The sequence below is a fragment of the Otolemur garnettii genome, unplaced genomic scaffold (genome assembly GCF_000181295.1).
Source record: "Otolemur garnettii isolate 467f Iridium unplaced genomic scaffold, OtoGar3 scaffold00141, whole genome shotgun sequence".
NCBI classification, from domain to species: domain Eukaryota; kingdom Metazoa; phylum Chordata; class Mammalia; order Primates; family Galagidae; genus Otolemur; species Otolemur garnettii.
In genome coordinates, this window is record NW_003852536.1 from 468,658 (window position 1) to 481,886 (window position 13,229).

The window sequence follows — 13,229 nt, forward strand, 5'->3', positions numbered from 1 at the left end:
TCTTCAACCAGCACGTCTCCTCCCCAGCTCAAAGGAGCAGCAGAATTTCATGGTCTCAGGGGCACGGGAACAAAGCTAGGTGACAGACACAGTGCTTTATTCAGACTCATCTTGCCCTCTACCAACTGGTTTTGTAAACAGAGGGAAGCTTTACTGATTCCTTCTTCCCTAGAGTTTTTTCTCTAGAGGCCAAGTCTGTAATAGCCAATGTATCAAAAACGTGGGCATTACCCACTGTTCTGGCAATCAGGTTCCAGTATGTCTGAATCCCAAGTATAAACCTGGCTTAGAACCAGGCTGAGACCCATTCCAGGTAGTTTTAGAAAAGCAGACTACCTTTAAATGACTTGACACATAGGCTAGAAAAGTAGAATAAATAAAGGAAAAAAAATAAGAGAAATCTCTGCTTCAGGAACAGGGTTTAGTAGAAACTGTAACTTATAATTCTAATTATGAAGAAACAGCACAAGGTCCATATATTATAGTATTTTGAAGGATATATACCGGTTTCCTTATAGTTAACTGGTTCTGTATTATCTGTTGGCTTAATTATAAATTTCTTACTTCATTATATAAGACGCTTAGATTATCTCTTTCTGCCGTCAATAATTTAACGTTGGACTGTATATCCTCCATGTATTTTTCAAATTTTTCTAGCATACACTGAAGTTCATCTCTTTCTCTTGTGATCACATGAATCTCTGCATGGTAATCACCCTGAAATATAATTAAAAAACAGAAGCTATCATTTGTTATAATTATCACCACATGGTTGTCACAAGGATGCTGGTGATGAGACCGACTGAAAGATGCTAACAAAGGAAAAAAACCACAAGTTCCTCTAATGTAATTAAGAACAGAACAGATAAAAACACTGGCAGTATTGGAGGAAATCTCCCAGCCTTTAAGTTCCTAGGAAGGGACTTAGAGGCTGGGCAAGGTGGCTCACACCTGTAATCCCAATCCCAGAGGCCAAGGTGGGTGGAATGCCTAAGCCCATGGGTTCCAGACCAGCCTGAGCCAGAGAAAGACCCTGGCAGGCACCTGTACCCCCAACTACTTGGGAGGCTAAGGCAAGAGAATTGCTTGAGCCCAAGAGTTTGAGGTTGCTGTGAGTTATGATGCCATGGCACTCTGCCAAGGGTGACAAGGTGAGACTCTGTCTTAAAAAAAAAAGAAAGAACTTAGTTACCAGTGATAATACTTGGAGATACCTCAGCTGTCTTTCTCCTGGAGTGTTCATACTACTGGTACTTAAAATGTAATGCCCAGACCAGAAGCATCAGTAGTATTCAGGAAGCTTGTAAGACATGCAAATTTGGGGGCCCACCCAAGACCTACTTTGGGTATAGGGTCCAGAAACTATGCTTTCTCAAGTCCTCCAAGTGATTCTGATACACACTAATTTCTGAGAACCACTAGTTTACAATCTCCAGGAAAGGGATCAGGAGAGTGTGTGTGTGCCTACTTATCCAGTGCCAAGTAACTTAACAGCCTAGTACATTTGCCAGTGTTTTCTGTGGCTGAATGTAAAATGGATCTTCTAAGGACATCAGGCCCCAACTAACTGTTCTAGCCCTAGACCTACATGAAGTTTATTTTGACAGTCAGATAAATGGTAAATATTTCTACCATACAGTGTATATCAAAGATGTTCACTGAATAAGCAACTACATCCAACATTTAAACAAGAATATGCCTACTTTTTCAGAATATTCTTACAATTCAAAAGATCTACTCAGCAGGGCGTTGTGGCAGGCGCCTGTAGTCCCAGCTACTCGGGAGGCTGAGGCAAGAGAATCACCTAAGCCCAGGTGTTGGAAGTTGCTGTGAGCTGTGTGATGGTATGGCACTCTACCGAGGGTGATAAAGTGAGACTCTGTCTCTAAAAAAAAAGATCTACTATCTTCACTGTTATTGTGGAAAATAAAAATGATAAATGTAGATTTAGGATCTACAATTTCTTTTCTTTTCTTTTGAGACAGAGTCTCAAGCTGTTACCCTGGGTTCTCGGTTAAAAGGCGTAATGGTGAAGATTAGATATACAACGCCTTGAAGGGCAGTATGTTTAATGGGTTAAAGGCAGACTGGGGTTTCAGGACATAACCAAGATTTAAATAACCATAAAAGACAATGTGTAAACTAACCATATCTATGTAAATATCCTACAGAAAGCTGAGTGGTCTGTAAAGATTCTAGAAAAGGAGAGGTTTGACAGTCTGTTTTCATTACCATTTAGGTCTCAGCTTAAATGTCACTTTCTCTAAGAAATCCTTCCAGATTCTCCAATCTAATTTACATCTCTTTCTATATCCTCTGATAGCATGCTGAACCTTTCCTGTACTTTCTTCAATAACAGGTATCAATGAGATTACAAAGTTACTTACATGATTCTATGTTTACTGTATGCCTGTACCACTAAAATTTAGGTTGTCTGAGGGCTCTACCAGTAGGCATCTGGTCTTGTTTACTGCATCTTCAGTGCCTACATGATACCTGGTAAAATATATCAATTCCCTGAATATTTACTGATTTTCTTAAGCAAAAATTCTAACTCTTCTCTAGATATGTCTGGTAGGTAGCTGTTTCCATTAGTGCTAATGTATAACTGTTAGTAACTCCCTTTTCCCACTCCGTTATTCCCAAACCATGTAAGTGACACGCACACACATCATGTTGAAAGCAACAATTTCTCCATATTCTGTGCCTCCTCCACAGTAGGCGCTCAGGTCAGTATCTATCTGACCTGAATCTAATTTTCCACCTAGATATGGTTTACTTTGGACCAGCAAATAATAAAGAAATAGTCCACTTACTGGGCACTAGTCACTGGACTCTTATACAAATGATCTCATTGACCAAAGGGTAAAAAGTTTCAGATAGACTGGAAGAATAAGTTCTGGTGGTCTATTGTCCTGCCTGGTGACTACATTTAATAATGTATTATATATTTCAAAATTGCTAAAAGAATGTATTTTTAATGTTCCCACTACAAAAAAAAATTAAATTGGTCAGGTGATAGCTATGCTATTTAGCTTGACCAAATCTTTCTATAATATACACATAGATCAAAACATCACATCACACCCCCAAAATACACAAAATTATTTGTCAATTAAAAGTAAAACAAATTATCTCCTTTAATATTCACAAAAGGCTGTAGTTACTTTCCCCACTTTGCAAATGATGAAACCAAGGTTCCACAAAGTTAGGTAACTTCTGCAGGGTCATGAAGCCAGTTGGTGGAGTTGGAACCTGTATCAGTCCTCCACCTCCAAAGCACTTTCAAGGCTAAAGAGGACAGTATCCTCCCAATGCAGACTGACAACAGAGAAGTGATACTAAAAACCACTGGATGTGAGAGTAACCTGGCTGTGGTATCTGTGGGATTGAGTCAGCTGACCTAGCTGGCTAGGGAGGTGTCCTCCCCCTCTCTGACCATTCCATGGGCATCCCTCCAGGAGCTGCATGCTTGGGAAAGAGGATGAATTTCCCTGATACAAGAGGACCGTTCTTTGATCAAGGATATACAAGTAGCCATGCTCCCTTGCTAGAATCCCCTCAAAATGTCCTTTTTTATTAAGTTGTGATGATTCCAAGAAATTGTACCTGACCGTCTGCCATAAAGCAGGGGTTGAAAACTCACAGCTACTATCAAATCTAGTCTTAGAGAAGTCCTTGTTGTTTGCCAACAAAGTACTTCTAAAAACGTTGAAAACAACTAATTCTAGGTGGAAAATACACTTTCTAATTCCCAGGACTCACAACTGCTTTACACAACCCACCCCCCACTTTACTCACATGCTTACTATCTCTAGCATTTGCCTACAATTTATTCCTGGGGCTCTAAAATGCTCTGAATACGCTTGACTTTCTGAACTCTAGAAAATGAATTGTCCATACCAGGTAACATAACCTTTCAAGAAGGCTGAATGAGGGAAAATGTCTCTCCTAATTTTATCGGCACCTTATCAGTATCTCTCACTCATCTGTCTTTCAATTGTGAATCTATACCAAATAACTGAATCAGGAATGTATGTACTGAGGTTAGAAGATATGAGATCTTTATGTACCTAGTGATACTTAATAAATACCTGATTAATCATTTTGTAAAAGATTCTTCTACACAATGAAAACGATCAATTCAGTGACTTATTTTTATAGTATGTATATATGAAATTTGAAACAACTCAGTAACACATAAATAAAGTTGTACTATCTTTTCTCACCAATTTATTCCACTTAGATAACAAAGCATAATGTTTACACTTTAATGATTGTAAATAAAAATACAGCCATTAGCCAATGAGGTTAAAAAACAGAAGTCTAATCAGAAGACTTAAAACTGTTAGACAATGGACATAAAATCTTCAAGAAAAAGATGAGAGAAGTGGGGAAAAATTCAGCCAAGTCTGAAATCTCATGTTTTGAGTTTAATGACTCCCTCCTAAATCCCCCCCAATTTTACCTAGTGTGTGGATAATCTAAGGCCATATAAGCTTTGAGACTCCTATCGCTCCAAAGCTTAAAAAAAAAGGAAAATGAAGAACTCAAATGATACGGCAAATAAGACCTAAAACAGAGACACATGATTTTAATCTCTCATGAATCATGTCAACTTTAAATAATATATACTATGGGAGATCCACTTAGAAACTCATGTACCAAGTGCACATCTTTAGAGTATTAACTTACAAATGTGGTTGTGGAAGACAAACAGAATAACCCGCCCAGCACCACTTGCAGTTTCACCCACCTCCCATGTTGTGTTTCACGGGGAAGATGCCTGCTCAGTAGAATGTGACATACCTTTCTGACTGGTCTACGGACAGACGTGATACCTGCCATGTGGACAAAGCTACGCTGCTACAAGAGGAAAGATGCAGCGGATACAGAATGGAAATCCTAAAAAGACAGGATATAGCCGGCAACATGAGGCCCTGGGTTCTGGTTTCTGGAAGTCCAGAAGCCTCAGCAATTCCCCACAAGTACTCAGCCTTCCCTTGATTTCTAGGTATTGATATGTTACGCTGTACTCAGGTAGGTTTCCTAATTAATGTTCCTACAGAACAGGTCATGGATGAAATCAAAATCAGGAATTGTAAAAATATAAATAAAGTTACATTTCATGTAATAAACTAGAAAAGTTTATTCATAAAGATACACTTTTATCAATTACTCTTATAAAGGGATGTTACCTTTTCTGGGGTTTTACTTGAACTTTTTTCACGTGTATTATAATGTATAGAGCAAGATCGTCGCTGTATTGCATGCTGGAGTCTTTCTAGCTCTTTCTTATAATAATCTCGTTCTTCTTCTATACCTTTCAGAAATGTATCTAAACGAGAAGGTGACCGGTCTCGACGTTTTATTCCGTGTTCTAGTCTCATCCTTTCAACTTCCAAAGTTAGTTCCTTTTCTGCAAATTAAAGTGGTTAAATCTTAAAACAATGTAGTATATGTAATGTTGATTAGCCAAGCAAATTATATTAAGGTTTAGGATGAAAGCTACTAGGACTCATAAATTGGTTTGTATACGGCCTACAAAAAGGAAAATAAAACCCAAAATTAAAAACTGAAACAAAGTCCAAATTAAGTCAAAGTTCTCATGTTTTGTCTTATAACAGGATGGGTATTATTTAGCACTAGAAGATGAAGCAAAAATTACCATGTTGTACTTCTTAGGGACCTGAAAATGCACTGAAACATATCTAAATTAATCATAATATGTACAAATTTAACATTAAGCTTGAATTTAATACAGTATACTCATAAAGAAAGACATCAAAACAAGTTGTCTTTCTCCAAATGGGCACAATTATTACTTATTATAAAAGAGTCAACAGTAACTTCATACTGACAATTCATATATTACATAATTCAACCTAAATTTATTTATGCTCATTATAACTCTGAGGCATGTAATAATTTCCTGACTTACTCTGATTCATTCCCATCTCTTCTTTTCATTCAACAGGTGTGTACTAAACATTTACCACATGCCCATCACTGGCTAAGGATTAAAGTAAGAAAAACATAGCTAAGGTCAGTTATTCTAATTGTAGAAGGATAAAAGCTACAAAAGGACATTGTGCAATGCAAACTGGAGGATGAACTGGCAAATTCCTCCCAAGAAAGAGTGAGGAAAGAGGTAAGATGACAGAAAGAGAGTGGGAAACAATGAGTAATTGTGTTAAATGTTAAGAAACCAACTAAGGGACCGAATGAACAGCACTCATTGTATTTAGCATAATGGTGATGAATGATGACCCTAACTAGAGCAGCTTTACTGGTAAGGTGGCAAGAGAAGTCAACTGGAGTGGATGGAGGAGCTAAGGGGTCACAGGTGATCAAGGAGAAACAGCAAGCACAGATGACACTTCAGGATGCTGAAGCTAGGCTGGGCGCCGTGGCTCACAACTGTAATCCTAGCACTCTGGAAGGCCAAGGCAAAAGGATCCCTTGAGCTCAGGAGTCTGAGACCAGCCTGAGCAAGAGATACCCATCTCTACTAAAAACAGAAGAAATAAGTCAGACATTGGGGTAGAGGCTTGTAGTCTCAGCTACCTGGCAGGCTGAGGTAGGACTGCTTGAACCCAGGAGTTTAAGATTGCTGTGAGCTATGAGGATGCCACAGCACTCAAGCCTGGGCAACAGTGAGACTTTGTATCTTAAAAAAAAAGACACTGAAGCTACGAAGAGCGTCTAGAAAGGAGTAGGTCCAAGTTTTTGTTCTAGAATGGGAGAAGAGTAAGCATGTTTGAATATTAACGGGGAAAAACTAGTGTGAAGATTAAAATCATTAAGAGGATATAAAGAATATGTAAACTTTCTAAAATAAGAGAGGATAGGATCCAAGAAGAGATAGAGGTCTTGGCCTTTCACGAAAGGGGCACTCCTGTACTGAACAGGTTTAAAATCTGGGGCCAGGAAACTGAGGGAAGGCTTGCCTGATGGCTTCCATTCATCGTCTCCTCAGAATGAGGGGTGGAATGAGAGTCACAGGTTTACTGAGAAGTAAAAGCATTTGAAACGTTTCCTGTAGAGAGTGAGAGATCAAACGCTAAAAGAAATAATGTAACATTTTCATATGATACTGAGGGTTCTGGTGAGGTTGAGGACCATCCAATTTACAGTGTTATCAATGTGCCTCGTACACACACAAGTAGTGCTTAGCTGCCCAGGTGTAAAAGTGCAGTGGGTAAATGGTTCAATCCATCCATGGCTGGGTATTTTAAACTTCTCATCATCTAAAATTAACTTCTTCACTTGTGTATTAACTAGTTTGTCTCCCTGGCATGAAAAAAGGCTTTGTAGGAGCAGAAACCCTGTGTATCTTATACACTAGAATATATGCCAGCACAAAAAACAAAGCCTAGTTATATGCCCAGACAACAAGTGATTCACATGCCCTCATTAAATGAATGCATTCTCACTTGTTCTTTAAACCAAGTTATTTAGGATGGGTACCGGGCAGAAAGTTGGCCTATTTCAATTGTGTGTATATATGTGAGTATTTTAAGATGATATAACTACTGTGTCTTCTTAAAAAGATTTCAATTTTTCACTATTTCAGAATGGCCTTCTTTTTGGTCTTAATTATCAATCTGTATCAAAGAAGAATGTACTTCTATTGCAAAATATTCAAGTAGGCTTCCTCATATCAACTACTAGTCAAAATGTAAAGAATTTTTAAGGTCCCTGAGGAAGAGAACTTTCTACCACATCTAAAGTGCCTCAGATGGTTTACAGTAAGCACTCAGTAAGTATTTACTGAATGAGTGAAAGATCACCTAGGAAAAATAACACATCAACAGAAAATCACAATCACTTTTAAATTATCAACATTTTACGTCTTACCTGTAACTGCAAAATTTTCCATTTTTTTGCTAAGTCTTTGCTTTTCTTGTTCAAGCTGATAAACAACAGTTTCCAGGTCTGATTTTACAACGAGTTCCTCACTCAGTCTCTCCTTTTCTTTATTGCATAAGTTTAATTCCTGCCAATTTTAATCCTGTAATTAACATTTCTAACAACTTTATAAAATATTATAGCACTTAGAGAAGTAAAAAGGGATCTTGGTAAGCACATTTATATAACAACAATTCATGTATGTAGAGAGAGTGTGCATGTGTGTCCACATATTTTAAATTGGTCAAAAATATGGTTTCAACTAAAGTTAACTAACAATTGTGGCTCAAAGTACCATAAGATCCAAATATCGACAATGTTCTTTTGTAGGTGGTAGAAATATAAGGTCTTATATTCTCTTCTGTTTAGCATATTGCCCTAATTTTTCTAAATAATATGTAACTGTACAATAAAACATTTTAAAGTTTATGTTTAAAAAGAGGGCAGAGCTGGGCACAGTGGAATGTACTCAACAGACAGAGGCAGGAGGACTGCTTGAAGCAGGTATTGGAGGCTGCAGAGCACCACAGTCACCCTTGGGAATAGCCACGCCAGGCTGGGCAATGCAGTGAGACTCTATTTCAAAAAATAAATAAATAAAAACCAAAAGAAGGCAGTAGGAAGACACAGCACTCTAAGTACATCTGTGACTACTGGTTATTCTCTCAGCATCATCTGCACAGTGGAAAGAAGATCAGGATGCTGAGGATGCGCTGGCACGGGTGTGGAGTATTCTGCAGTGGGCAGCAGACTTACCATGGTAAATACTTACTAGATGTTAGCTGTGAAAATCATCATTATTAACATTACTGGGAAAAAGAAGCAAGGTCAGAAAGTAACTACAGCAACATCTTACCCTCAGCTGACACACTGAAACTTGTCCCAGTTCTGAGATAAGCATTATGAATCACACTCAATTTAATATGCACATAAATAGCAGTGAACAAACAACAAAAATCCCCTGCCGCCATGGAGCATCCATTTTAGTGAAAACATCATCAAAACTGACACCATGAGAGAATGTTAGGACATTGCAGCTAGACTGTAAAAATGTAAATAATGAGAAAACTTGGAAATCAGTATTAGTGTTGTTTTCAACCTAAGAGGAGACTCTTTCAATAGGCTATTCAAAAAATTCTCAAACTTTAGGTGACCACCAGTTTCTACCTGCCAGCAAGACATTTTTTTCTGCCAGTTCCAGACTATAACAAAGGTCGAACCTGCAGCCCTTGGGACACATGCTGATTTTGTGAGGACTTTTTTTGCTTTTTGTGGTTCCTGATATCACAGAAAGTACGCAGAGACCTTTTTACTGCTAATCAGCTTTTGTTAGTGTTTGTGTTATTTACTATGTGTCCCAAGAGAATTCTTATTCCTCCAATGTGTGGCAGAGAGAAAAAAAGGTTGGACACCATTGTGTAGAATTATGTGCCGTAGCTAGGCTCCTACTGAGAAGTTCTCTCATGAGAAAACTGAAATATGACTAGGAAAAAGTATCAACAAACAAGCTGTCAAAACTGGACTGAGTACTTTTTATAATAGTTAATAAATATATCAAATAACTATCAATCTGATTTTAAGTACCTACTGTAATGAAAGAATTATAACAATATTAAATCACATATCCATCCAGCATGCCATAAAAAGCATGAATACTGACGCATGCTGCACCACACATGAGCCTTGAAAACGCTATGCTTGGTGAGAGAAGGCAGACACAAAAGGCCACATATTATACAATTCCATTTATATGCAATGGCAAGACAGATGTTGTCAGGAGCTCAGCAGGAAAATAAAGCACAAACACGTTCTTTCTGATATTGCTGGCTATTCACTCTTACCCCGACTTACCAGTTCAAGTTTGGCAACTGTTTCTTCAAGATCCCGCATTTCAAAGAATTTTCTTTTAATCTCTTTCTAGGAATAAAAAGCCTATTAGGTAAACACCTAAAAGACTAAGAAAACTTATCACTAAGTCACAATGCAAATAAGACAAAATAATTTTTTCAGTAACGTATGTTCCCTCTCCCCAGTTGAGATCTGAGGCTTCAGCCCTAACAATTTCAATGAAGAGGCAAAATTGAAGATTCTCTTTAAACTTTCAGTATCTCAAATGCTTACACAAACATATTTGTGACATTTGAAGAGGGCTACTTGCAAATCTTGTGAGAATTTCCTGGGCCTTGATTTTTAGAGTATGTTTTACGGCACTGTCATTTCCTGACTTTCCTATCCTATTTGCTTTCTCCTCACCTGCTTTTACCAACCTGAATCCTCCATATCACAACTGAGAGGGCAGAATGCCAGGATCTAAAATTATACCCAACAGGAATGTACTGTTGGCCAAGCTGTCGCTTCTGAGCATTGCCAGCGGGAAACAAGGAGCTGTGTTCAGTATGTTGTGCATGAGCACAGAAGATGCAAAAGGAGGTGGAAAAAGAGAGGACTGAGATTCAGGCATGTCACAATGAAACTAAAACCACAGAGGATTCAAACTGCACTCAGCCTGTACTTTTTCAAGACTATTTTGGCGATCTAGGGTTCCCTTTGAGACTCCATATGAATTTTAGAATATTTTTCTGCAAAAATTCTATTGGGATTTTGAAAAGTATTGCACTGAATCTGTAGGTCAGTTGGGTAGTGCAGACACCTTAACAATATTACATCTCACAATCTACAGACACACAATGTCTTTCCATTTATTTGTGTCTTCTTTAACTTCTTTCAGCAAGGTTTTGTGGTTTTCAAGTATACAAGACTCTCACCTCATCAGTTAAGGCTATTCTCAAGTATTTTATTCTTTGTGATGCTACTGTAAATGGGATTATTTTCTTAACGTCATTTTTGGATTGTTCATTTCAGTGTATAAAAAAGCACCTAATTTTTGTGTGTTGATTTGTATCCTGAGCTTTGCTGAATTCATTTATCAGTTCTCATTTGTGTGGAATCTTTAGGGTTTTCTACATCAGATCATGTCATCTGTGAAAAGAGATAATTTTACATATTTTTTGCAATTTGCATGCCTCTTATTTCTTTTTCTTGCCTAACTGCTGTGGCTAGGACTTCTAGTAAGTACTTCATTGTACTCTAGTAAGTATTTCATTGAATAGAAATGGCAAGAGTGGGCATCTTTACACATTCAGCTTTTTACCATTGAGTATGATGTTTGCTGTGGGCTTTTCACATACAGTTTTTATTATATTGAGAGTTTCTTTTTATTCCACTAATAAGTGGAGATGACACTATACAAAATTAATTCAGTGACACAGAGCAACGGTCTTCAACTAGGTTATACCTACTCCTGGGATAACATGAAGATGTCCAAGCATTATGTAAAACTACAGTATACACAAAGTTTTAAGGAACAATATATGGATCTTCAATTTGCATATACCATGTACAGTGCTTCTTAAAAATAATCTAAGAACCTGCTTGTGGTCTTGGTATCATGTGAACTGTGCATTCCCATCATCCCTTCCACGGCTGACTTTCATTGTCCAAAAAAAGCATGCAAGCATATCTCATTCATGGCACAACAGCACAATGTCTCAAGATACCAACAAACGTTTGGAGAACCAGATAAAAAGATAATATGAAATGCTGGGGTGGCCAAAGACTTGATATAAGACCCTACTTACTCCCATTACGTTTCATCAAGAAATGTATTCCTAAAAACTTTTACTTTTATAATTTAATAAGTATTTATGAATACTTATATTTATAACTTTAATTATTATTCATCATTATAATAATACTATCCAAAGAAAAATGTTAATGCTTTGAAACTTATAGTTGCAGAAAATTTTTACATATAAAAAATTTCAATTCAGGCTTAGTGCCTATACACAGTGTTTACAGCGCCAGCAACATACACTGAGGCTGGTGGGTTTGAACCCAGTCCAGGCCAGCTAAACAACAATGAGAACCACAACAAAAAGATAGCCAGGCATTGTGGCAAAAAAATTCAATTCAGATACTTTTTTTCTTGCAGATGCATGATCACAAAAAGACATTTAAGGCTGTGCACCATGGCTCACGCCTGTAATCCTAGCACTCTGGAGGAAGAGGTAGGAGAATCGCATGAGCTCAGGGGTTCAAGATCAGCCTGAGCAAGAGAAACTGGACTGAGTTTGGAAATCAGTATTGGTGTTTGTTTTCAATCTTACAGGAGACTCTTTCCACCACCATTAGCTAGGAGTGGCGTATGTGTGTCCACAGTCCCAGGTACCTGGGAGGCTGAGGCAGAAGGATCACTTGAGCCCAGGAGTTTGAAGGTGCTGTGAGCTATGATGCTACTGCACTCTAGCTGGTACAACAGAGCGAGCTCTTTTACTCAACCAAAAAAAAAAAAAAGACATTCAAGTTACAACAGAATAAAATTTTGTGGGAGTTTCAAGAAGAAAGGTGATTTAAATTTATTGGATATTGTTAAAAGAATTGTGAGTCAATTTGATGTTAAGAGATTAGTATTTATAAGAGTAAAAATTCATCCTTTCCATCTATTTAAACTTAAAGATGAAAAATGAGCTACCAACTGATTTTTTTTCAGTATATAGTTTTAAAAACATCTTTAAAGGATTCGTGAGCAAGAAATGACATAGAGAACCAACTTCAGAAGTTCTCCCACAATGTAGAGATAAAAGGACAGAGATGAGAATCTTGAAGAAAAACAGAATTGGCAGATCTATCCTAAGAATAAGCATGCTTCAGAAAGATATTCAAACCACTGGGCCAATACAATCACTTAGAGGGTATAAACAACAGTTTAGAAAATCTTGAACTACCCAAACAAGAAAAATCCAAGGAATAAACCAAAAACCTGAATGCGGGTATGAAAGGTTTTGAAATCACTGTGTGAGAGCTGACGAGTGCTCCCCACAACCCGGACAGGTCCTTACCTTTGCTTCCCCCAGCTCCTTGTCAGCGGTCAGGAGCACTTCTTCTTTATGTCTTTGTAACTGCTGTGCTAGCTGGTCTATTTCGGTTAATTCTTGGCACAGTTTTTCATTTTTGTTACTTAAATTAACAACTTCAGATGTAACTGTTTCCTTGCTTTCCATAAGCTCTTGCATACGCTTCTCCAGGTCCTTATTAGCTTGCTGAAGAAAGTCAACCTATATTGAATTTATAATTTATAAGGTATATAAATTGGAAAATTGTCCTAAATACTAACTTACAAAATAATATTTCCAAAAAATTATGCTTTAAAAGATACAGCTGGCTTGGCACCTGTGGCTCAAGTGGCTGGGGCGCCAGCCACATACACCTAAGGTGGTGGGTTCGAATCCAGCCCTGGCCCGCCAAACAACAATGACAGC

At 37.8% G+C, this 13,229-nt stretch overlaps 1 protein-coding gene across 1 annotated transcript in view; it reads right to left on the minus strand.

Moving 5' to 3' along the window:
• The window catches only part of CEP135 (centrosomal protein 135), a 66,813-nt gene that overhangs the window by 30,486 nt on the left and 23,098 nt on the right, over positions 1 to 13,229 (minus strand). Inside the window, exons 8-12 of the mRNA XM_003798800.2 lie at positions 12,810 to 13,025; positions 9,763 to 9,828; positions 7,861 to 7,999; positions 5,199 to 5,419; positions 565 to 717 (exon numbers count right to left, since the gene is read on the minus strand). Coding sequence (XP_003798848.1) covers positions 565 to 717; positions 5,199 to 5,419; positions 7,861 to 7,999; positions 9,763 to 9,828; positions 12,810 to 13,025 — 795 coding nt within the window. The remainder of the gene's footprint in view (positions 1 to 564; positions 718 to 5,198; positions 5,420 to 7,860; positions 8,000 to 9,762; positions 9,829 to 12,809; positions 13,026 to 13,229) is intronic.